The sequence below is a fragment of the Carcharodon carcharias genome, chromosome 35 (genome assembly GCF_017639515.1).
Source record: "Carcharodon carcharias isolate sCarCar2 chromosome 35, sCarCar2.pri, whole genome shotgun sequence".
In the NCBI taxonomy this organism is placed as follows: Eukaryota; Metazoa; Chordata; class Chondrichthyes; order Lamniformes; family Lamnidae; genus Carcharodon; species Carcharodon carcharias.
In genome coordinates, this window is record NC_054501.1 from 7,235,221 (window position 1) to 7,259,399 (window position 24,179).

The 24,179-nt window shown below is 56.8% G+C and overlaps 1 protein-coding gene across 1 annotated transcript in view; it reads left to right on the forward strand.

Annotated features, from left to right (window-relative positions):
• irak1 (interleukin-1 receptor-associated kinase 1) overlaps positions 1 to 24,179 on the forward strand; it is a 109,378-nt gene that overhangs the window by 52,720 nt on the left and 32,479 nt on the right. The window contains exons 3-12 of the mRNA XM_041179609.1: positions 2,983 to 3,180; positions 4,336 to 4,433; positions 5,907 to 6,095; positions 7,449 to 7,513; positions 7,982 to 8,096; positions 10,254 to 10,369; positions 11,727 to 11,931; positions 15,213 to 15,281; positions 16,698 to 16,916; positions 22,108 to 22,831. Of these exons, the coding sequence (XP_041035543.1) occupies positions 2,983 to 3,180; positions 4,336 to 4,433; positions 5,907 to 6,095; positions 7,449 to 7,513; positions 7,982 to 8,096; positions 10,254 to 10,369; positions 11,727 to 11,931; positions 15,213 to 15,281; positions 16,698 to 16,916; positions 22,108 to 22,831 (1,998 nt within the window). The remainder of the gene's footprint in view (positions 1 to 2,982; positions 3,181 to 4,335; positions 4,434 to 5,906; positions 6,096 to 7,448; positions 7,514 to 7,981; positions 8,097 to 10,253; positions 10,370 to 11,726; positions 11,932 to 15,212; positions 15,282 to 16,697; positions 16,917 to 22,107; positions 22,832 to 24,179) is intronic.

The following is a 24,179-nucleotide window of genomic DNA, read 5'->3' on the forward strand; positions in this document are numbered from 1 at the left end:
GCCTCTCTCCCTCTTCCTGTCTCCCGCTTCCCTTTCCCTTCTCCCTGCTCCCTCACTCTCTCCCTACTCCCTGTCTCCCTCTCTCCCTCTCTCCCCTTCCCTCTGTCCCATTCCCTTTCCTGTCTCCCCCTCCCTGTCTCCCTCCCCCCTATCCTCTATATATATATATATATATCCTGTCTCGCTCTCGCCCTGTGTCGTCACTCCCTGTCTCCCGTCACCCAGACTCCTCCCTCCCGGCACCCTCAAATTCTAAACGCCCTGAGAAGCCAGGAGTGTTTGAGTCCCTGTCAGCGAGCCCGATCTTTTTGTCTCTCTCTCTCCGAGTCTCCCCCCCAATTTTTCTTCTTGTCTCTCTCCTCTCCCGTCTCTCTCCTCCCTGCTCCTCTCTCCCTGTCCTTCGGCCCTGAGTCCTGTCCCGTTCTTCTCTCCCTGTACCCCGCCCTGCTCTTCCCTCCCTGTCTCTCTCGTCTCCCTTCCTTTCTCCCGTCGGTCTCGCCCGTCTCACTCCTCCCTGTCCTCCTCTCCCTGGGGTGTCTATTCCCTGACTCACCTTCTCCCAGTGAAGACTTCTCCCTGTCTCAGCCCTCCTGTCTTGTCTCCTTCCCTGTCTCTGTCTTCAGTTCTCACTCTCCCTTTCTCTTCTCCTCTCCCTGTCTCCCCTCTCTCTCTCCCTGTCTCCTTCTCTTCTTCCCTGAATCTCTCTTCTCTTCCCTGACGCTCCCCAGCTCTCCCAGCAATCCAGCCTCCCTGTTCTAGCTGTCACTCTCTCCTCTTCTCCCTCTCTCCTGTCTTCTCTTCTTTCTACTCTTCTGTCCCCTCCTCTCCAGGGTCTCGGTCTCTCCCGGGCTCTCACAATCCTGTTCATCTCTTCCCTGTACTCCTCCCCTGTCCCTAGCTCCCACCCACTTCCCTTCTCTCTTCTTCTCCTGCTTCTCTCTTTCAGTGTCTCGTCCTCACACCCTTTCCACTTGCCTCCCAGTCTCTCTCTCGTCTAAGCAATACTCTGCCACCCTGGGTTTTTTTTCAGCCTTCTCTTTCTCTCTACTTTGCCTTTCTTCACAATTATCTCTCTCTCTCTCATGTGGATAACTTCACAATTATTCACATCATGAATCATGTTCTATCTATCAGGTGGTGGTGATCCCACGCGTCTGCTGTCCTAGTCCTTCTAGGTATAAGGGGGGTCACCCACAGTCAGGTTATTCTCGCACTACCCCTCCCAATCTCCTGACCCTCACCTTGGCAGTCTCCATCTCCTTCCAACTGTTGGCTCCATGAGTTTGACTCTGGGGTGGGTTGACTCTGGGGTGGGGGTGAGCTGTGGTGTGAGAATGATGGTGCCTCAGCTGAGCTCAGCGCCGTGCAGTGGTGCGCGTTGTCCGTCGTGTGGTGGGCACTCCAAGACCCTCGTTCCTGCGGCGCTCATCCGGTGGAGTGAAGCAACAGAAGGCTGGAGTATTGTGCGCAGTTCTGGTCACCGCATTACAGGAACAATGTAGTAGCTCTGGAGAGGGTGCAGAGGGGGTTTACAAGAATGTTGTGCCAGGGTTAGAAAAGTGTAGCTACGAGGAGAGATTGGATAGGTTGGGGTTATTTTCCTTAGAACAAAGAAGGCTGAGAGGTGACTCGATTGAGGTGTACAAAATTATGAGGGGAATAGATAGAGTGGACAGGATAAAATTGTTTCCCTTGGTGGAGAATTCTAGAACCAGGGGACATAGATTGAAGATAAGTGGCAGAAGGTGTAGGGGAGACATGAGGCAGAACTTTTTTACGCAGAGGGTAGTGGGTGTCTGGAATTCACTGCCCAAGTTGGTGGTAGAGGCAGAAACTCTAAACTCCTTTTTTAAAAAAAAAAGTACCTGGCTCTGCACCTGAAGTACTGTAAGCTGGAGGGCTATGGGCCGGGTGCAGGAAGGTGGGATGAGAAAGGGCACCTGGGTGTCCTCGGGCTGGCATGGACAAGATGGGCCGAGTGGCCTTCTTCTGTGCTGTGACTTTTCTATGGTTCTAAGACCACTGCAAGAGCAACGATTTGCATGCCCGTGCGGCCTCTTAATGGGGCAAAACTTGCCGAGGGCTGAGTTTGATAGCTGTTTTTGGGGAGGTGGGTGGGCTGAGTGCGAGGGAATGAGAACAACAGCCTTGGGGGTGAGGGGAGGGTACAAGCTGGAACCACTTCCCGACTTTGTCCACTTAGAACGCAAGGAGTTGTTAGTTTGGTGCTTAGCAAAGGAATCTGTGGGAAAAATCCCAAAACTCCCCCCGCCCCCTGCAAAACCAAGTCTGCCCTGATGGGAATGATGTTGGACGAGCAGATATATAGCCACAACTACAGGGTGTGTATGTGCTAGGCGAGGGGGCGGGCGCACGCACCCTGTAGTTGTGGTGGTGGTGGTGGTGGGGGGGGGGTGGTGGGGGGTGGGGGGGGGGGGTGGTGGGGGGTGGGTGGTGGGGGGGTGGGGGTGTGCTGGGCGAGGGGAGGGCGGGCACGCAAGTGTAATGTTATAGAATCATGGAATGAAACAGTGCCGAATGAGGCTGTTTGGCCCATCATTTCTGTGCTAGCCCTATGTCGGGGCGGGGGGGGGGCGTTGGGGGGTGGGGAACAAAACCTACCCTTCAATTATTCAGCTTTTAGCGCCTATAATTGAGCTGCTTGACACGATTAAAGGGGTCAGTCGGGTCGATGGAGAGAAACCGCAGCATCCCAACGCATTGCCGCCTTTCTATCTCGCCTCCCTCCTTTAAGACGCTCCTTAAAAACCGACCTCTTGGACCAAGCTTTTGGTCACCCCGCCCTTAATGTCTCCTCTCGTGGCGGCGGCCGCGATGTTTTGCAAGGCTCCCCCCTCCCCCCCACCCTCCATGAAACGCCTTGGGACGTTTCGTTGTGTTGAAGGCGCCATAGAAATGTAAGTTGTTGTTGCTGTTGTATTGGCCTTGTGACTGGACCTGTGCTGGTGTGTGCTCCTCCAGGGAGGCCGACGATCCACCCGCCGCTCCCCATCGTGGTGCCCCCCAGAATGAGTCGGTACGTCTGCCTGCCTCCGCCAGAGACCCCGCCGGACCCCCAGCCGCAGCCGCTGCTGCCACCGCCGTCCACCTGGTCGACCTCGGTGAAGAGCCGCAGCTGGAAGCCGAGTGAGCAGGAAACGCTGAATGTCGACTGGCCCCGTGAGTAGCGGATGTTGTGGTCGCAGGACCCTCAGTGGCAGCGGTGGGGGGTGGCGTGGATGGGTGGGGATGGCAGCCTGGTGCTAAAGAGTGGGGGGAAAACCAGCTCGAAGGCCCAGCTCCCCAGCGCGATCCAGCCACCCTTCAGCATGCGAGAACCCGAACAGGCTCAGCCGCCTCGTGCCTCGCCGCCGGCTTAACCCACCGACGCTGAAGTCCCGCCTCGCGCGTTCTTTAAAAAATAATTCTTTCACGGGATGTGGGCCTTGTCGGCCGGGCCCAGCGTTTGTTGCCCATCCCTAATTGCAACCTTGGGAAGGTGGGGGGGGGTGAGCCGCGTTCTTGAGCCGCTGCAGTCCCCGTATGGTGTAGGTACACCCGCCGTGCTGTTAGGGAGGGAGTTCCAGGATTGTGTCCGTGTGGTGTAGGTACATCCACCGCGCTGTTAGGGAGGGAGTTCCAGGATTTTGGCCCAGCGACAGTGAAGGAACGACCGATATATTTCCAAGTCGGGATGGTGAGTGGCTCGGAGGGGAACTTGCAGGTGGTGGTGTTCCCCCATGCCCTTGTCCTTCTAGAGGGAAGAGGTTGTTGGTTTGGGCGGCGCTGTCGAAGGAGCCTTGGCGAGTTGCTGCAGTGCATCTTGTAGATGGTACACACACACACACTGCTGCCTCTGTGCGTCAGTGGCGGAGGGAGTGAATGTTTGTGGATGGGGTGCCGATCAAGCGGGGCCTGCTTTGTCCTGGACGGTGTCGAGCTTCTCGAGTGTTGTGGGAGGCGCACTCATCCAGGCAAGTGGGGAGTATCCCCATCACACTCCTGACTTGTGCCTTGTAGATGGTGGACAGGCTTTGGGGGAGTCAGGAGGTGAGTTACACACCGCAGGATTCCCAGCCTCTGACCTGCTCTTGTAGCCACAGTGGTTATATGGCTGGTCCCAGTTCAGCTTCTGGTCAATGGTAGCCCCCAGGATGTCAGTAGTGGGGGTGATGGTGACGCCAGCTTTTTAACCCTGGCCTCTCGAGACAGATGGTTGCGACAAGTCTTGGAGGGTTAAAACCGTATGGAGGTGGAAGTGCCACATGATTGACCCTTGCGTGATCCTCTTTTTTTTTATATATATATATATGTTCCTTTCTCCCTTCGCTTCAGTGCCTAAGCCTGTGTTACCGCGTCCACCCACTCCTCCCCGCAGCATGTTTACAGACGACAGCAGCTCGAGTTTCAGTAGCACGGACAGTTTGAGCAAGGTAAGGAAAACCTTTTAAAAGTCACAAGAGTGACGAGAGCACAGGAGGAGGCCGTTCGGCCGGTCATGTCTGCGCTGGCTCTCTGAGAAAATGTGGGGGGGGTGGTGGGGTGGGGGGCAGAAACCTGCTGGAGAATGATGCACCCGTTTAGGCCATGCCTTCCATTATATAAGATCACGAGCGTTTAAAGGGACCTCAGCTGTTAGCATTGAGCCGGAGCTCCGTGGCAGCTGTTGCTGTCTCCAAGCCCGTGACCCCCCCCCCCCCCCCCCCCCCCCCCACCCCCAATCTTGTCTTGTGACCCCCACTGAGGGGTGGAGCTTCCGACCTCCTATCCGCGCCGTCACTAAGACCTGTTTCCACCTCCGGGAAGTAGCCTGACTACACCCCCCATAAACCTCTGGTCATCCAAAACTTTGCATGGCCTTGTCTCCTAACTCGCACCGAGTCCGATTCTCCCCCATCGCCACCCCACCCCCACCCCCCTCCCCCACCACCGTGCTCACTGAGCTAATCCGGCTCCCAGTCGAGCAACGTCTGGACTTTCAAATTCTCATCCATGTTCTCAAATCCTTTAGTTTCCTCTGCCCTCCCTGTCTCTGTAATCTCCTTCAGGCTCGCGGAACCCTGCGAGATCTCTGCGTTCCCCTAATTCTGGTCCCTTGAGCATCCCCCGCCCCCCCAATTCCCATCGCTCCACCATTGGCGGCCGTGCCTTCAGCTACCTGCGGGGGGGGGGGGCCCTAAGCTCTGGAATTCCCTCCCTCAACCTCGCCACCTCTAAACCTCGCTTTAAGAAACTCCCTAAGACCTACCCCTTTGACCAAACCGTTGGTCATCTGAGCTAATAACTCCACTTGGTTATATAATACTCTTGTGAAGCACTTTGTAGGTGTCTCGTTACATTAAAGGCGCTATTTAAATGTAAGTTGTTTTCTTTTTTTTGGAAACTGAAGTATGTGTGAAGCATGCTGCTTTGCCACAGTCAACTTTCTGTTTATATAAAAAAACGAGAGGCACTCTCCAAGAACACACTTCACTGGAGTCAGAATATCTGCTGCCTCCGAATGCACTTAGTCTTAAAGGAGTAAACTACATTGAGTTATGTGGTATGTTCCTGTCCTTAATACATTGTGTACTCTGCATTACCATGGGCATTTTTCTAAGGAGATTATGTGTGCATTCTGGTAAATGTGTCCATTCCCTTTGTATTTTCTTCTCTCTCTCTCTCTCTCTCTCTCTCTCTGCCTCTCTCTCTCTCTCTCTGCCTCTCTCTCTCTCTCTGCCTCTCTCTCTCTCTGCCTCTCTCTCTCTCTGCCTCTCTCTCTCTCTGCGTCTCTCTCTTTCTCTCTCTCTCTCTTTCTCTCTCTCTCTCTTTCTCTCTCTCTCTCTGCCTCTCTCTCTCTCTGCCTCTCTCTCCCTCTCTCTCTCTGCCTCTCTCTCTCTCTCTCTCTCTGCCTCTCTCTCTCCCAGGCGCCTGCCTTATCATGTCCAGTGTCCTCGCCATCAGTGGACAGGCTCCTGTTTTACTGGCCACTACACGAGCTCAAAACGGGAACCTACAACTTTGCGGAGAGCCAGAAGCTTGGCGAAGGGGGCTTTGGCTGTGTGTACCGTGCGTTGATGCGCCACACCAAGTATGCTGTTAAAAGATTGAAAGAAGTAAGTGTATTTTTCTGTTGCTGGGTGACTTGTTCCTGGTAATTCCGGTTGCTTCCTCAGCCAATGCTGCGAACCCCTGTGTGGTCAATCCTAGTGGGGAACTTGCTATGTAAACAGGTTTTGCTCACACTATAGCTAATGGCGGGATAGCTAAAATGTTCGTGCTGAAAGCAGGCATGGACTTGATGGAGCTGAGTGACCTCCTTATGCACTGTAACAGTTCTTTGTATGTAGGCTGTACACCCCAATGACTGACTGATCATATCAAACACTATCATCCACCAACATTCACTCCCTCCACCACTGGCACACAATAGCAGCAGTGTCTGCCATCTACGAGATGCACTGCAGGAATTCACCAAGGCTCCTTAGACAGCACCTTCCAAACCCATGACCACTACCATCTAGAAGGACAAGGTTAGCAGACAAGTGGGAACACCACCACCTGGAAGTTCCCCTCCGAGTCACTCACCATCCTGACTTGGAAATATATCGCCGTTCCTTCACTGCCACTGGGTCAAAATCCTGGAACTCCCTTCTTAACAGCAGTGCGGGTGTACCTACACCACACGGACTGCAGCGGTTAAAGAAGGTAGTTCACCACCACCATCTCAGGGGCAACTAGGGATGGACAATAAATGCTGGCCCAGCCAGCAAAGCCCACATCCCGTGAATGAATAATTTAAAAAAAAAAAAAATCCTGATTGTGCTAAGAATTACACTGACAACCAATTTAAGATTGTCAGTCAGGCTCGCAATGTGGCTCATTTACATGTGCTAGAAGCTTCATATATTCATACACAAGGCCCCGTCCTCCACAGGCAGAGCACGTTCACGCATTGTGTCTTTTTCAACTAAACAAAAGCTGGGATGGGGGGAGTACAGCCATTCCTTGGTTCATTCCCCAGGGAGATGCCTTGACCAATCAGAATCAACCTTTCTGCTTTGAATTCAATCAAGAACTTGGCAGTTAACTGTTTCCTGGTGCATTCTCCATGGCAACACCTCCACCAATCAGAGCCCACTTGCCCACCAATCAGCACACTCTTCTCATGTAGTACAAATAGTTGTTCCCTTAACAATCAGTATTCTTGCAAATGTGTCCTGATGAGTGCAAGATGAAAAGCTTTGACAGCATATCTCTCTTTCTTTCAGCAATACTCAAGTCTCGTACACCCAAACGAGCTGTTCTGTGATTCTTAACAGTGTGGCAGTAGGTTGCAGTGTAAAGTGGGCCCATGTATATGGCGCCAGGCAAGTGCAAGGCTGGCCAATGCTAATTTTTGCTGCTTCTCTCTCCCCTCTCGCTCTCTCCCTTCTCTTCCCTTGTCCCCACCACTCCTCCTGCTGTAGGAATCTGATTTGGATTGGGAGACGGTGAAGGAGAGTTTTCAAACCGAACTGGAGAAACATTATCAGTGAGTGAGCCTTTCACACGGCTATTCTGCGCCTTTTGCTTATTGGAGGGGAGGCAGTGGCATCACGGTATTGTCACTGATTATTACATCCAGAGGCCCGGGGTAACGCTCTGGGGACGCGAGTTCGAATCCCACCACTGCAGCTGGTAAAATCTGAATTCCGTAAAAATGTTGAATTATAAGTCTGATGATGATCATGAAGCCATTGCCGATTGTTGTAAACAAAGCCCATCTGGTTCACTAATGTCCCTTCAGGGAGGGAAATCTGCCGTCCTTACCCGGTCTGGCCTACACGTGACTCCAGACCCCACAGCCGTGTGGTTGACTCTTAACTGCCCCTCTGAACAAGGGCAAATAGGGATGGGCAACAAATGCTGGCCTAGCCAGCAATGCCCATATCCCACGAACGAATAATTAAAAAAAAAGCGATGCTTAGACCTGACCCCCTCCTTTCTCTTTGTCCTTGAGGTACCGACACCCAAACATCGTGGATTTGGCCGGTTGCTGCGTGGAGGGTGGCATTTATTGCCTGGTGTATGTTTACATGCCAAATGGATCGCTGCAAGATCGTCTTCAGTGTCAGGTATCGAGTGTACTGATCGCTTTGGAAAGAGAGGCGCGGAGTACAACTGTAAAGTTATGCTCTACCTTTTTACAAAAGAAAAATCGATTAGGTCCCAGCTGAAGTATTATGGCCACATATTTTTATTTAATTTGTTCACGGAACGTGGGCACCTCTGGCTAGGCCAGCATTTATTGCTCATCCTTAGTTTCCCTTGAGAAGGTGGTGGGTGAGCTGCCTCCTTGAGCCGCTGCAGTCTGTGTGGTGTAGGTACACCCACCGTGCTGTTAGGGAGGGAGTTCCAGGATTTTGATCCAGCGACAGTGAAGGAACGGCCGATATACTTCCAAGTCGGGATGGTGTGTGGGGCTCGGAGGGCGAACTTCCAGGTGGTGGTGTTCCCCGTGTGTCTGCTGACCTCGTCCTTCGGGATGGAAATGGCCGTGGTTTTGGAAGGTGGTGTGTGTGGGGCTCGGAGGGGAGCTTGCAGGCTCCCATGTCTCAGCTGCCCTTGACCTCCTGGCTTAGTAGAGGTCTGCGCACCGTGCTTGAGATGGTATGGGTGTGTGCCCTCGTCCGCTGGTCCCTCGATTCGAGAATAACGTCTCATCAGGGTAGCGGGTTCCGGGCCGTGGGTTTCAATGTGACTGAACCGGCCGATTCTTGACCCACAGTTCTTTAAGCAGGTGGAGCTGGATGTCCCACAGGGTGGTGGGATCCGGAGTGCAGGATATGCTTCCTTTCCTTGCCTTCTCTGCCGCTGCTCTGCCTCGTCATTTAAGACGTTGTGACTCAAAGCGTGATGCAGCTTGATGGACACGTTATCACCATTTTGACCGATTTGGTAGCAAGTGTCCCCCCCCCCAGCCATTGATGTCCATTCCGCCAAGGAGACTGTTTTTGAAGCGTTTCCTTTGTCCACCCCGCTCCGAACCCCGGAACACTGGCCATTTGAGAGATGAGGAAACATGATGGGGTTGGGGTCGGGGGCGGGGGAGGGAGGTGGCAGAGGGACCCTTCTTGGCCTTCCAGACACGGAGTCCAGTCAACCGTAGCTGGTTTTGCAGAAACCGGGGAGATTTAACCGGAACGGTTCCAGGGGTGAGGGGACTACAGTTAATGCGGAGGGCCTGGAGAGGCTGGGATTGCTCTCCTTGGAGCAGGGAAGGTTAAGGGGGGTGGTGGAGGCGGATTTAATCAAGGTGTCCAAAATCACGAGGAATTTTGACAGAGTAAATAAATGGAGGGGAAGGTCAGTAACCAGAGGGCGCAGATTTACGGTTAACTGGTGAAAGAACCAGACATAACGTGAGGAAACACTCCCACTCAGCTCTCCAGCTGCGGTGAAGCCTCTACATTTCAGTGCCTTACGGAGCAGGAATGTGCCAGTTCGTTCCCTACTGCAACAGAGATAGGCCTTGTTATAGCCCAGAGGTGGGCCTTGTTATAGCCCAGAGAAGCCAGTTGGTGGAGGATAGAACCGGAGCCAATCTTTACACACTTTGATATTTATATACAAAGTTACATATAACAAGCCTGCATCTCCTGACCACGATAGCCACAGTTTCAGTTTCTGTCTATTTATAGGGCCCAAATGAATCAGCAGCTGTTGTCCACAGCCTGCACAGAATGAATAGGCTTGCGATGGCTGGACTATCTCCCTCCCTGCTCTCCACCTCCACCCCGGGTTAGGGAGGGGAAAGTGGTTTGGAATTTCCGCTGCCGACTCCATGATTCCCGCTGGGCAGCCGAGAACTCTTTGGGCGCTGGGAGCTGCTCGGGGCCCAGCGAAGCCCCCCTCCCCTCTCTCGGATCCGATGTATTCCACTTCCAGGGGGTGTGCAGTTTCGTCACCCAAACGGGATGTGCGCACCCCTGGGGTAAGGGAGGGGAAAAACCAACAAATCTGCGTGTTTCAGAGGGAGAGCCCGTTTTACCAGGGGTCTCGACCCCCTCGCTGCCACCATGTAATGCCAACAGCATCACCAACTACCCCTTCGGTCTCCCAATCCCATCTCTACTCCTAGTTCCTGTGTTCCTCACTCTTCCAGTCCCACTGTGAAGCACCCTGGGACAATTTTACTATATTAGACGCATGGGATGTTGACCAAATTAATGGTGATCCTTTGCTGCCTTTCTTTTTTTTTTGCTTCACTTTCCCTCCATTTCCTCCTCCAGGGCAGCAGCTCTCCACTCTCCTGGCTGAGACGCCTTGATGTGGCGTTGGGAGCAGCGCGTGCGGTACAGTTCCTCCACTCGAGCAACCCCAGCCTAATACATGGAGATGTGAAGAGGTAAGAGACTGTCACTTGGCAAGTTCTCCCAAAGCATTCATCTGCCAGTTGCTCTTTAGATGAGGAAGCGCCGCACGGTCGGAGGGTCAGTGCTGAGGGAGCGCCGCACGGTCGGAGGGTCAGTGCTGAGGGAGCGCCGCGCTGTCGGAGGGTCAGTGCTGAGGGAGCGCTGCGCTGTCGGAGGGTCAGTGCTGAGGGAGCGCCGCGCTGTCGGAGGGTCAGTGTGGAGGAAGAGCCGCGCTGTCGGAGGGTCAGTGCTGAGGGAGTGCTGCGCTGTCGGAGGGTCAGTGCTGAGGGAGCGCCGTGCTGTCGGAGGGTCAGTGCTGAGGGAGCGCCGTGCTGTCGGAGGGTCAGTGCTGAGGGAGCGCCGCGCTGGCGGAGGGTCAGGGCTGAGGGAGCGCGCACGGTCGGAAGGTCAGTGCTGAAGGAGCGCCGCACTGTCGGAGGGCCAGGGCTGAGGGAGCGCCGCATTGTCGGAGGGTCAGTACTGAGGGAGTGCCGCACTGAGGTAGGGTCAGTGCTGTGGGAGTGCTGCGCTGTCGGAGGGTCAGCGCTGAGGGAGCACCGCGCTGTCGGAGGGTCAGCGCTGAGGGAGCGCCGCGCTGTCGGAGGGTCAGCGCTGAGGGAGCGCCACGCTGTCGGAGGGTCAGCGCTGAGGGAGCGCCGCGCTGTCGGAGGGTCAGCGCTGAGGGAGCGCCGCGCTGTCGGAGGGTCAGCGCTGAGGGAGCGCCGCGCTGTCGGAGGGTCAGCGCTGAGGGAGCGCCGCGCTGTCGGAGGGTCAGCGCTGAGGGAGCGCCGCGCTGTCGGAGGGTCAGCGCTGAGGGAGCGCCGCGCTGTCGGAGGGTCAGCGCTGAGGGAGCGCCGCGCTGTCGGAGGGTCAGCGCTGAGGGAGCGCCGCGCTGTCGGAGGGTCAGCGCTGAGGGAGCGCCGCGCTGTCGGAGGGTCAGCGCTGAGGGAGCGCCGCGCTGTCGGAGGGTCAGCGCTGAGGGAGCGCCGCGCTGTCGGAGGGTCAGCGCTGAGGGAGCGCCGCGCTGTCGGAGGGTCAGCGCTGAGGGAGCGCCGCGCTGTCGGAGGGTCAGCGCTGAGGGAGCGCCGCGCTGTCGGAGGGTCAGCGCTGAGGGAGCGCCGCGCTGTCGGAGGGTCAGCGCTGAGGGAGCGCCGCGCTGTCGGAGGGTCAGCGCTGAGGGAGCGCCGCGCTGTCGGAGGGTCAGCGCTGAGGGAGCACCGCATCTTGTAGTTGACCCTTTAAACCAAGGTCCAGTAATCCCCCTTGGATGGATGTTTTGAAATGAAATTTCTACGAAAGTGAAAAATTTATGTTGTCATGCATCGTTCCAAATGTCCCTCCGTATTCCAGTTCCAATATCCTCCTGGATGAGAATTTTGTTCCGAAGCTGGGAGACTTTGGACTTGCCCGTTTTAGCCGATATTCCAACAACTCCGGCAGAAGCTGTACGGTGGCACGAACACAGACACTCCGGGGCACACTGGCATATCTTCCCGACGAGTACATTATGAACGGCCAGCTGACTGTGGAACTCGACACCTACAGCTTCGGAGTGGTGAGTGCAGGACTTTCTACCACTCTATCTGTCCTGGGAGTGTTTGTTGGGGACGGTGTAGAGGGAGCTTTACTTTGTATCTAACCCCATGCTGTACCTGTCCTGGGAGTGTTTGATGGGGACAGTGTAGAGGGAGCTTTACTCTGTATCTAACCCCGTGCTGTACCTGTCCTGGGAGTGTTTGATGGGGACGGTGTAGAGGGAGCTTTACTCTGTATCTAACCCCGTGCTGTACCTGTCCTGGGAGTGTTTGATGGGGACAGTGTAGAGAGAGCTTTACTCTGTATCTAACCCTGTGCTGTCCCTGTCCTGGGAGTGTTTGATGGGGATGGTGTAGAGGGAGCTTTACTCTGTGTCTAACCCCGTGCTGTACCTGTCCTGGGAGTGTTTGATGGGGACGGTGTAGAGGGAGCTTTACTCTGTATCTAACCCCGTGCTGTACCTGTCCTGGGAGTGTTTGATGGGAATGGTGTAGAGGGAGCTTTACTCTGTATCTAACCCCGTGCTGTACCTGTCCTGGGAGTGTTTGATGGGAATGGTGTAGAGGGAGCTTTACTCTGTATCTAACCCCGTGCTGTACCTGTCCTGGGAGTGTTTGATGGGGACAGTGTAGAGGGAGCTTTACTCTGTATCTAACCCCGTGCTGTACCTGTCCTGGGAGTGTTTGATGGGGAGAGTGTAGAGGGAGCTTTACTCTGTATCTAACCCTGTGCTGTACCTGTCCTGGGAGTGTTTGATGGGGACGGTGTAGAGGGAGCTTTACTCTGTATCTAACCCCGTGCTGTACCTGTCCTGGGAGTGTTTGACGGGGACGGTGTAGAGGGAACTTTACTCTGTATCTAACCCCGTGCTGTACCTGTCCTGGGAGTGTTTGATGTTGGTGGCTTGTGATATTTTCAAGTTGACTCGGACATTGAGAAACATTGTACCTGACGAGCGGAATAATCTGACTCAATCAGCCTATGAAAGCAAGAAGTTGAATTGCTGCAGATGTAGTCTGAAGGTGGGCTTCAGTTTTGGCTTCCAATCTGTGGGGGCGCTAGAGCTGTGTGTAGGATGGTGTATTCGAGGCACAGCTGGAACAAGAGGTGTGTTTCAAGGAGCACTGACCACCTCCACGTCAACGAAAGAGAGACAAGCAAGAAGGGTTGTAATACAGGCGATCGCTGGGTGGGGGGTGGGGGGGCGGGGGGGGGACAGGGACAGGGCAGAGTCTTACACAGATAACATGACCCCGGGCGTCACTTGTTGTTCGGTAGGTGAGTGCCAGTCCCACCCTCCTGAGCCAGAAGGTTGCACATCCAAGTTTCTTCCGCAGAGACTTTGAGCCCGCAATCCGACCGGCCCTACTGAAGGAAGGCAGCATGTTGGAGATGCAGCCATTTCAATGCAGCCTCGAGGAACCCAGGTCGCTCCCCAGCTGGGCGTACAAGTTCCCTCACCCACCCCCTAAGCACTATTCCGGAAGAGCAGGTAAAGGGGAAGGTTGCCCCACAGAAGCCTTTCCGCCCCGCGCACCATTAACCAAGGCTGAAGCTCTGTTTTGTTTCCGCTCGGCTGTTTGTGGGAGCTTGCTGTGCGCCAGTTGGCTGCTGTGCTTCCCACCGGCTGCGCGTCAAAAAGGGCGCTTTGCCCCTGGGATTGTGGCGGGCGTGGGGGAGGGTTGTTTGTCTGGTGGGGAAAGGTTAGACAGGCTGGGCCGATACCCATGAGAGTTTAAAAGATTGATCAGGTGATCTCCCTGAACGATATAAGAACCTGAGCGGGTAGGGGGTGGGGGGTGGTGGTGGTGCTTGACAGGGTGGATGCTGATAGGATGTGGGAGAGACGAGAACCAAGGGGCACAGTTTCAGAACAAGGGGGGCCACCTTTTAAAGACAGTGGAATTTTTTTCTTCTTCCCCCCCCCCCCCCCACCGAGGGTCATGAATCTTTGGGAAGGCCCTTCTGCAGGGAGCGGTGGGGGGCGGGGACAAGGCGTATTTTTTAAGGCAGAGGTAGATGGATTCTTCGCGAACGAGGCTGTAGGGGCGGGGTTGGCAGGGAGGCGGAATTGAGGCCGTGGTCTCGTCGAATGGCGAGCAGACTGGAGGGGCCGAATGGCCTCCTCCTTCGTACCTTTTGTGTCTTGGCTTTTAAACGCTGCGGGGCGTCCTGAGGCGGTGAAAGGTCGCTGGAGGAGCGGTAGTATTCCAGTGGTGCGGAGACCTTTTCGGCGCGCTGGGATCGCGCCCCTAACCCCGGGGCCCAGAAGCTCTCGGCTCAAATCCCACTCCGGGACTCGATGGCCACGGAAGCTGTGCTCGTAACTCCTTCTGGTAACGTCCCGAGGGCCAGCGGCAAGAGCGGGAGAGTTTCCTGGTCAGCCGTACTGCGGAAGGCGACGGCAAACCCCTGCAGCCCCCAGCCAAGCATCACCGCGGGGCAGCCCAGTGGAAGTCTGATGCCTGAAGGAGGGGGAGGGTTCCAGTGGTGTTCAACTGCTTTCAGTATGATATTTTCTCTCTCTCTCTCTCTCTCCCCCCCCCTCCCTCTCTCTCACCCCCCTCTCTCTCTCTCTCTCTCTCACCCCCCTCTCTCTCTGTCACCCCCCTCTCTCTCTCTGTCACCCCCCTCTCTCTCTCTCTGTCACCCCCTCTCTCTCTCTCTCTCTCTCTGTCACCCCCTCTCTCTCTCTCTCTCTGTCACCCCCTCTCTCTCTCTCTCTCTGTCACCCCCTCTCTCTCTCTCTCTCTGTCACCCCCTCTCTCTCTCTCTCTCTCTGTCACCCCCCCTCTCTCTCTCTCTGTCACCCCCTCTCTCTCTCTGTCACCCCCTCTCTCTCTCTCTCTGTCACCCCCCTCTCTCTCTCTCTCTGTCACCCCTCTCTCTCTCTCTCTGTCACCCCTCTCTCTCTCTCTCTGTCACCCCCTCTCTCTCTCTCTGTCACCCCCTCTCTCTCTCTCTCTCTCTGTCACCCCCTCTCTCTCTCTCTCTCTCTGTCACCCCCTCTCTCTCTCTCTCTCTCTCTGTCACCCCCTCTCTCTCTCTCTCTCTCTCTGTCACCCCCCCTCTCTCTCTCTCTCTGTCACCCCCTCTCTCTCTGTCAAACCCCCTCTCTTTCTCTCTGTCACCCCCTCTCTCTCTCTGTCACCCCTTCTCTCTCTCTCTCTGTCACCCCTTCTCTCTCTCTCTCTGTCACCCCTTCTCTCTCTCTCTCTGTCACCCCTTCTCTCTCTCTCTCTGTCACCCCCTCTCTCTCTCTCTGTCACCCCCCTCTCTCTGTCTCCCCCCTTTCCCAAGGTCTTGTTGGAGATCCTAACTGGAAGGAAAGCGCTGGAGAATGAAGGATCGGCCAAGTCCAAATACCTGGTGAGTGAGCAACATCACCAGGCCCTCCTCCCTTCTTGATGTGGGAAGGGGGTGGCACAGTTAGCGGAGAACCCTGCCTGGTCACTTGACCGCCCGTTTAAGAACATAAGAAATAGGGACAGCAGTAGGCCATTCGGCCCCTCGAGCCTGCTCCGCCATTCAATAAGATCGTGGCTGATCATCTTGTGTTTCAATTTCCACATTCCCATCCAACCCTTTGATTCCCTTGCCCAACAAGAATCTATCTACCTCCGTCTTGAAAAAAATACTCAATCGCCCCGCCTCCACCGACTTTGGAGGCAGAACGTTCCAAAGTCGCACAACCCTCTGAGGTGAAAAATAATCTCTCCTTGTCTCTGTCCTAAAAGGGCGACCCCTCGTTTTGAAAGTGCCCCCCTAATCCTGGACTCACCCACAAGAGGAAACATCCTTTCCACGTCCACTTTATGAAGGCCGTTCAGGATCTTGTGCACTTCAATCAAATCACCACCCCCCCCCCCCCCCCCCCACCCCAGTCACTCTTCTAAACTCCAGTAGAAACAAGCCCAGTCTGTCCAGCCTTCCCTCATCAGACAACCAGCTCGTTCCAGGTATCAATCTAGTAAACCTCCTCTGAACCGCCTCCAACGCATTTACACCCTTCCTTAAAATAAGGAGACCAAAACTGCACACAGTATTCCAGATGCGATCTCACCAATGCCCTGTATAACTGAAGCATAACATCCTTACTCTTATGTTCAACCCCTCTCATGATAAAGGATAGCATTCTGAGCCAATTTGCCTACTGCTGCTGCCTGAAGGATAGGACATTGACAGTCAACTAATGAATGTTAACAACCATGAAGGTAGAAAGTGGGTCATTTCAGCTTAGTCTCAGATTGGACGCGGTTGAACGGGCTTTTGGCTCACGCATAACAGAGTCGAAACAGCACAGGGGGAGGCCATTAGGCCCATCGAGCCCATGCCGGCTCACTGTTGAGCAACCCAGTCAGTTCCCTGCCCTCTTTAAAAAAAAAAAAGGAGCATGCCCGGGCATTGCACCTGCTTTGCATTAAAACAGAAGCTTGGGTCGGGGTGGGGGGGGAGAACAATCGTTCTCCGTGGCAACACCTCGACCAATCAGGATCGACTTGCCAACCAATCAGCACCATGCGGCATAAGTTTTTGCTCCCTTTGAAATTTGGCATTCTTGCATCTGTCCCGATGAGTGCAAGGCAAAAAGCTTCAACGCAGGCGGGCGGGTTCCAGGTCGGCACTCGCTGCGGAACTAGGAGGTCACGCTCGGCACGGTGGCCCCCGTGACGGTGTCTGCACTTTGACTCCCGGTTGGAGGGGGGGGTGGGCGGGCAGCTTTCGAGTCGCTCAGGGAAACGTCACGATGCACACGGACTGCCCAACTCTTGCCTTCGCCGACAGAAAGATATCATCGAGGAGGAGGACGAGGACGCCGACGCGGAAAGCCTGGCGCAGACCTCTTCGGTGGCCGCTCAAAACCAGCGCATCGCCGCCAGGGTCTGCCTGAACCACTTGGACAGGAAGGCGGGAGCCTGCCCAGGGCACGTCCCGATGCAGCTTTGCTTGCTGGCCTGCGAGTGCTTGAATCACAAGCGAAAGAGGAGGCCAAAAATGACCAAGGTGACTTTGGACGCTGACGCGATTTTTGAAAGTAATTTTAAATTCTCGGCCGTGTTGGGGGGTGGGGGGGGGTTGGGTTTCGAGGGGGCGACCAGAAGGAGGGTCAGCGGAGCGCGTGGGAGACCGGTGGGGGCGGGGGGGGCGTTGGGTGGGGGGAACAAAGCTCCGGAAACGAGCGGTCTTAGTGACAGCCCGATCACGAGGTCAGAAACCCATCTCCGGTGGAGGGGGGGGTGGGGGGGTGTCAAAGGTGGCGCAGAGTTGGTAGACAGACCGCAGCCAGGGAGAGGGATGGAGTCAGCTGGACGGAGGGACTGCAAGGATCATGCCAGAACTAACCAAAAAATAACAAGTTGGGGTGGGACCTGACGGAGCTCTTGGAAGTTCTGTTGGATTGACGTCGAGAATGATAACCGGTTTCACGCCAGTCGAAGTTAAAACTATTGACGCAGCAGCTTGCTTTGCTGTAGAGAGCTCGTTGACTTAGTTCACCCTCGACACCACTCCCAGCACACCAGTGTCCCAGCTATCCCCGTTTAGTAGATGTACGATGACTCATCACCTGTTTAACAATATAATTGCCTTTAAACCTTAACAATGTCATTCATAAAACACTGACAGAGAAGATGGTGCCTCGTGCAGTGAGTCCAAGACGAAGAGTCACGAATATAAAGCAACCACCGATAAACCCACGAGAGAGCTCTGCCAAGACTGTCACCCAGACAGATTGCCGTGTCACTCGCAAACTGTTACGTAGGGTGAAGTTCAGGTTCGAAGCGCTTTGGGATGTCCCTGCAAAAATACACAATCGCAGAACGGTTACAGCACTGATGGAGGCAACTTGGCCCCTCTTGACTGTGCTGACTCTCTGAATCTACCTGGTGAAGCCTACTGAAATATACCTAGTGCCACTCCTCTGTCTTCTCCCCCTTAATTCTGCACCTCCTTCCCCTTCAGATAAAGATCCAATTCTCTTTGGAAAGCCTCGATTGACCCTGCCTCCCCCCACGCTCTCAGGCAGATCCTAACCGCTCGCTGCGTGAAAATGTTTCCCCTCACGTCTCCCTTCTTTTGCCAATCACCTTAAACCAGTGTCCCTCTGGTTCTCGATCCTTCCGCCAATGGGAACAGTTTCTCCCTATCTATCCTGTCCCAGACCCCCTCATGATTTTGAACACCTCTGTCAAATCTCCTCTCAACCTTTTCTTCCCCAAGGAGAACAGTCCTGACTTCTCCAATCTATCCACAGAACTGAAGTCCCTCATCCCTGGAACATTCTCGTGAATCTTTCAAGCTCTCTCTCCCCAAAGCCTTCGCATCCTCTGTACAGTGCTGTGCCCAGGACTGGACACAATACTCCAGTTGGGGGTGTTGTATACAGGTTTAACCTCCTTGCTCTTGTACTCTGTGTCCCTATTAATAAAGCCCAGGATACCGTGTGCTTTATTAACCACTCTCGCAACCTGTCCTGCCACTTTCAATTATATATGTGCATATGCACCGGGTCCCCCTACTCCTGCTCTCCCTTTATTTTATGTTGCCTCATTGATAGGGTCAGGGCTAGGCTGCGGTGCCCCATGTGATCTGCTAGCCTGTCGAGCCGTGTGAAAGAGAAGAGCATTCACTCGGGGTGGGGTGGGTGGGTGGACTGGCCCTTTAAGAATCCCTCCCCCCCCACCACCGCACTTCCTGCAGGGCCTTCTTGGGAGAAGAGGCGGGAAAGCTGCCGGCAGTGGAAGAGGACGAGGAAAGAGACATGCTGAGAGAGTGCAGCACTGCCGGAGGTGCTTTTTTTTTCTCTTTTCCCCCAGGAGACCAGTTCCAGTGGTGGAACTGTGGCAGCGCACACTGCACCAGTGATCCAGAGACCGAAGCTTATGCTCTTGAGCGCGCGGGTTCAAATCCCGCCCGTGGAATTTAAATTCAATCAATTAATTAAGTTCAGTCAACCAGAAGTCTGGATTTGAAATGAAAGCTCGTCTCAGTCTCAGTGACGGTGACTGTGAAGCTATCATCAGTCGTCGTTAAAAAAAAAAAACCCCATCTGGTTCACTTTTTAGGGAAGGAAATCGGCCGTCCTCCTCCCGGTCTGGCCTACACGTGACTCCAGACCCCACAGCAACCCGGGGGGGGGGGGGGGGGGGGGGGGGGGGCTGATTCTTAAACACCCCCTCCCCCTCTCTCTGAAACGGCCCCAGTTAGGAAGATAGGAGCAGGCCATTTCCCGCCCCCCCCCCTCCCCCACTGTGAAACGGCCCCAGTTAGGAAGATGGGAGCAGGCCGTTCAGCCCATCGAGTTCGAGGACAGCAGAGGGGTGGGCCGTAAAGCCTGGCCTCATCGGCGAAGCCCACACCCCGCGTTTTAAATAAATAAGAGAAAAAAGCGAGGAGCAAGCAAGCAGGCAATATCAATCATTATTTATTAAGGAGCGGTGGTATCATCCAGGTATTTGAGAGAAACAGCCACCACTGACAATTGCATGAAATGCAGGAAATCAAACGATGAAGTAGAATATCAAGGAGAGGTGCGAGGGAATCTAATTGAGAGAAATGGAAACAAGGGAGCAAGATGGGGGGAATGAGGGGAAGAGAAAGAATAGCAGAGACTTGGGGGGGGGGGGGGTGGGATTTGCGTGAAATGGGAACAGGAGAACGAGGGAGATGGTGAAAGAAAAGCAAGGAGGGGGGAAGCGAGAGAATAACGAAATAAACTAGAAAAGAGGGAATGAAGTTTAAAAAAAAAAGGTGAAGGAAGGTTTGGGAGAATTTAGGATGGAAGGAATAGAATGAGGAAGTAGGAAAGAGCTAAGGGCGCGTAACACGCGGCTTCTAACGCGGGACAAATGGTTAGTGCCGTTTTGCTGGAGGTGGGTGGGTGGGGGGGTGTTGCTAAAGCCCAGGCGGTGTAAGCGGAAGGCCCCGAGTTGGGTTGTAGACCGAGTGCCCTCTGGTTACGGTCCGAGCGATACGGTGGTGGTGGTGGGTGACGCTGCGGGCTGCAGCTCTGATGTTTGCTTTCTGTCCTCCCCTCCCCCCCTCCCCTCCCCTCCCCTCCCCTCCCTCTCTCCCTCCCCTCCCCTCCCCTCCCTCTCTCCCTCCCCTCCCCTCCCCTCCCTCTCTCCCTCCCCTCACCTTCCTCCCTCCCTCCCTCTCTCCCTCCCCTCCCCTCCCCTCCCTCTCTCCATCCCTCCCTCTCTCTCTCCCCTCCCTCTCTCCCTCCCCTCCCCTCCCTCTCTCCATCCCTCCCTCTCTCCCTCCCCTCCCCTCCCCTCCCTCTCTCCCTCCCCTCCCCTCCCCTCCCTCTCTCCCTCCCCTCACCTTCCTCCCTCCCTCCCTCTCTCCCTCCCCTCCCCTCCCTCTCTCCATCCCTCCCTCTCTCTCTCCCCTCCCTCTCTCCCTCCCCTCCCCTCCCTCTCTCCCTCCCTCCTCTCTCTCTCCCCTCCCTCTCTCCCTCCCCTCCCCTCTCTCTCTCCCTCCCCTCCCCTCCCTCTCTCCATCCCTCCCTCTCTCCCTCCCCTCCCCTCCCCTCCCTCTCTCTCTCCCCTCCCTCTCTCTCTCCCCTCCCTCTCTCCCTCCCTCCCTCTCTCTCTCCCCTCCCTCTCTCCCTCCCTCCCTCTCTCTCTCCCCTCCCTCTCTCCCTCCCTCCCTCTCTCTCTCCCCTCCCTCTCTCCCTCCCTCCCTCTCTCTCTCCCCTCCCTCTCTCCCTCCCTCCCCTCCCTCTCTCCCTCCCTCCCCCTCTCCCTCTCCCTCTCTCCCTCCCCCTCCCCTCCCCCCCTCCCCTCCCCTCCCTCTCTCCCTCCCCTCCCCTCCCCTCCCTCTCTCCCTCCCCTCCCCTCCCCTCCCTCTCTCCCTCCCCTCACCTCCCTCCCTCCCCTCCCTCTCTCCCTCCCCTCACCTCCCTCCCTCCCTCCCTCTCTCCCTCCCCTCCCCTCCCTCTCTCCATCCCTCCCTCCCTCCCTCCCCTCCCTCTCTCCCTCCCCTCACCTCCCTCCCTCCCTCCCTCTCTCCCTCCCCTCCCCTCCCTCTCTCCCTCCCTCCCTCTCTCTCTCCCCTCCCTCTCTCCCTCCCCTCCCCTCTCTCTCTCCCTCCCCTTCCCTCCCCCTCTCCCTCCCCTCCCCTCCCTCTCTCCATCCCTCCTCTCTCCCTCCCCTCCCCTCCCCTCCCTCTCTCTCTCCCCTCCCTCTCTCTCTCCCCTCCCTCTCTCCCTCCCTCCCTCTCTCTCTCCCCTCCCTCTCTCCTCCCTCCCTCTCTCTCTCCCCTCCCTCTCTCCCTCCCTCCCTCTCTCTCTCCCCTCCCTCTCTCCCTCCCTCCCTCTCTCTCTCCCCTCCCTCTCTCCCTCCCTCCCCTCCCTCTCTCCCTCCCTCCCCCTCTCCCTCTCCCTCTCTCCCTCCCCCTCCCCTCCCCCCCTCCCCTCCCCTCCCTCTCTCCCTCCCCTCCCCTCCCCTCCCTCTCTCCCTCCCCTCCCCTCCCCTCCCTCTCTCCCTCCCCTCACCTCCCTCCCTCCCCTCCCTCTCTCCCTCCCCTCACCTCCCTCCCTCCCTCCCTCTCTCCCTCCCCTCCCCTCCCTCTCTCCATCCCTCCCTCCCTCCCTCCCCTCCCTCTCTCCCTCCCCTCACCTCCCTCCCTCCCTCCCTCTCTCCCTCCCCTCCCCTCCCTCTCTCCATCCCTCCCTCTCTCTCTCCCCTCCCTCCCTCCCCTCCCCCCCTCCCCTCCCCTCCCCTCCCTCTCTCCCTCCCCTCCCCTCCCCTCCCTCTCTCCCTCCCCTCACCTCCCTCCCTCCCTCCCTCTCTCCCTCCCCTCCCCTCCCCTCCCTCTCTCCATCCCTCCCTCTCTCTCTCCCCTCCCTCTCTCCCTCCCCTCCCCTCCCTCTCTCCATCCCTCCCTCTCTCTCTCCCCTCCCTCTCTCCCTCCCCTCCCCTCCCTCTCTCCATCCCTCCCTCTCTCTCTCCCCTCCCTCTCTCCCTCCCTCCCTCTCTCTCTCCCCTCCCTCTCTCCCTCCCTCCCCTCCCTCTCTCCCTCCCTCCCCTCCCTCTCTCCCTCTCTCCCTCCCTCCCTCTCTCTCTCCCCTCCCTCTCTTCCTCCCTCCCCTCCCTCTCTCCCTCCCTCCCCTCCCTCTCTCCCTCTCCCTCTCTCCCTCCCCCTCCCCTCCCTCTCTCCCTCCCCCTTCCCTCCCTCCCCTCCCCACCTACAGGTTTACCAGCAGCTGGAGGAATTCAGGAAGCTCCCGTGGGCCCTGGCCCCGGAGGGAGACCAGCCCGTTTTCTCCTCCTCCTCCTCCTCCTCCTCCTCCTCCTCCTCCTTTGCTGCCTCGTCGTCGGGCGGGAGCTCGGAGCCGGGTCCGGCGGCGGCCGACGCGCTGGCCGACAGACTGCGGAGCGCCTCGCTCGGCCCGGTGGAGAACACGTACAGGTTCGCCCCGCAGGCCCCGGCCGGCGGGGACCGGGACCGGGTCCGCCCGCGAGCGGACAGGCGCCCGGCGCGCCAGGGCCGGCCGGACCCCCCGAGCCTTCCCGAGGCCGGCTACCGGGCACCGGGGGAGCGGGAGCGGGAGGGGGAGCCGGGCGCGAGCTGGTACCCCTACGCCCCTCGGCTCCCGCAGGCCAAGCACGGGCAGGAAGCCCCCCCCGGCAGCCCGGCCTCCTGCGGCAAGGGCCCCGGCAGCCTGGCGGGCTCCGCCTCCCCCTCCAGCGGCCTCTCCCAGCCCGTGGAAAGCAACGAGAGCGCGATGGATGACGGCGGCGGCAAAGGCAAAGGCTCCTGGCGCAAGGTGCCCCCCTGGGACTCGCCCACCGCGCAGCCGCGACCGTCCTGCACCCCGCACGCAGACGCCCGATGCCGGTGGCCGAACAGCCTCCCGAGGCTACCCGGAGAGTCGCGGGCGGCGGCGTCCACCCCCCTGTCGGACGTGTCTCAAGGTAAGCGCTCAAAAAGAGGGTTGGGGGTGGGGGGGTGGGTGGGGGGGCTGGGGGGGAGTGGTGAAATACACAACGTTTCGGGCAAACGAAAGGGAAAAGGGAGCCGAGGCTTGCGTTGGAGTTGAGAAGTAAGAAAGCAGCAGGGGCTTTCGTTGATATGGCGCCGCTGGAGCCGTTTTTGAAGTGTCCCCGCTGTTGCAGTATGGGAAATGCGGCAGCCAATTTGCCCACAGCAAGCTCCCACAAACACTCGTGTGACCAAATGACCCCCAGATCACCTGTTTCTGGTCGAGGGATAAACACTCGGCCCTGGACCTAGGGAGAATTATTCTTCCCCCCCACCCCGCCACACACACGCGCACGCACACACACACACACACACACACACACACCAGCACCACCGCACCACCAAAACGCCCTTCCCGGCCATGACCCGAGAGAGGGCCACGCGGAGCATCCTCCCGCCCGGTTTTCACCGCACCCCCACCCCAACATCCCCTCCCGCTCCTCCCTCCGATGTCCCGTCCGTGTCCTCTTTCTACACCCCCCCCCCCCCCCCCCAAAACGCCTCGTGTTTCCTCACGGGCGGCTGCACTTCTGGGGTACGCAGAAGGAGGAGACAGACCGTCTGCGGGGTGCGTTCCAGCTGCTGAGCGCGCACGCCCAGTTTGCAGGGGACGTCTCCTCTCCCTCGTAGGAACACGCAGGAGCAGGAGCACGCCGTTCGGCCCATCGAGCCTGCTCCGCCATTCAGTGCGGTCATGACTGATCATCCACATCGTTGTTTTATTCCACCCCCTCCAACCCCCCACCACTATCCCCATATCCCTCTTATATCATTGGTATTTATAAACCCGTCAACCTCTGCTTTAAATGCACTCGATGACTGAGTGCTCTGGGGCAGACAACTACAAAGGCCCACCACCCTCGGTGAAGATAAACTTCTCCCTCATCTCGGTCCTAAGTGGCTCCCCCTTTTGTTTTGAAATTGCGTCCCCTGGTTCTAGACTCCCTCCCTCCCTCCAGACCTGGAGAAACATCTTACCTGCGTCTACCCTGACTGTCCCTTTTTTTTAATATAAAGTATTTTGTAGGTTTCAAAGAGATCTCCTCTCATCCTTTGAAACTCCCAGGGAATACAAGTCCAGTTTCCCCTGGTCCCTCTTCATCTGACCGTGTTTAATCCAGGTTCCAGCCTGCCCCGCCTCAAATACATCAACACGCTTCACCTCAGCCACTCCCTGCGGGTGTGTTATGACCGATGCAGTTGGTAAAGCGGAGTTATTTAAAAATCCCAGAGGCAAACTTGAAACAACTGTCATAACCTATCATTTTAAGCGGTATGTTT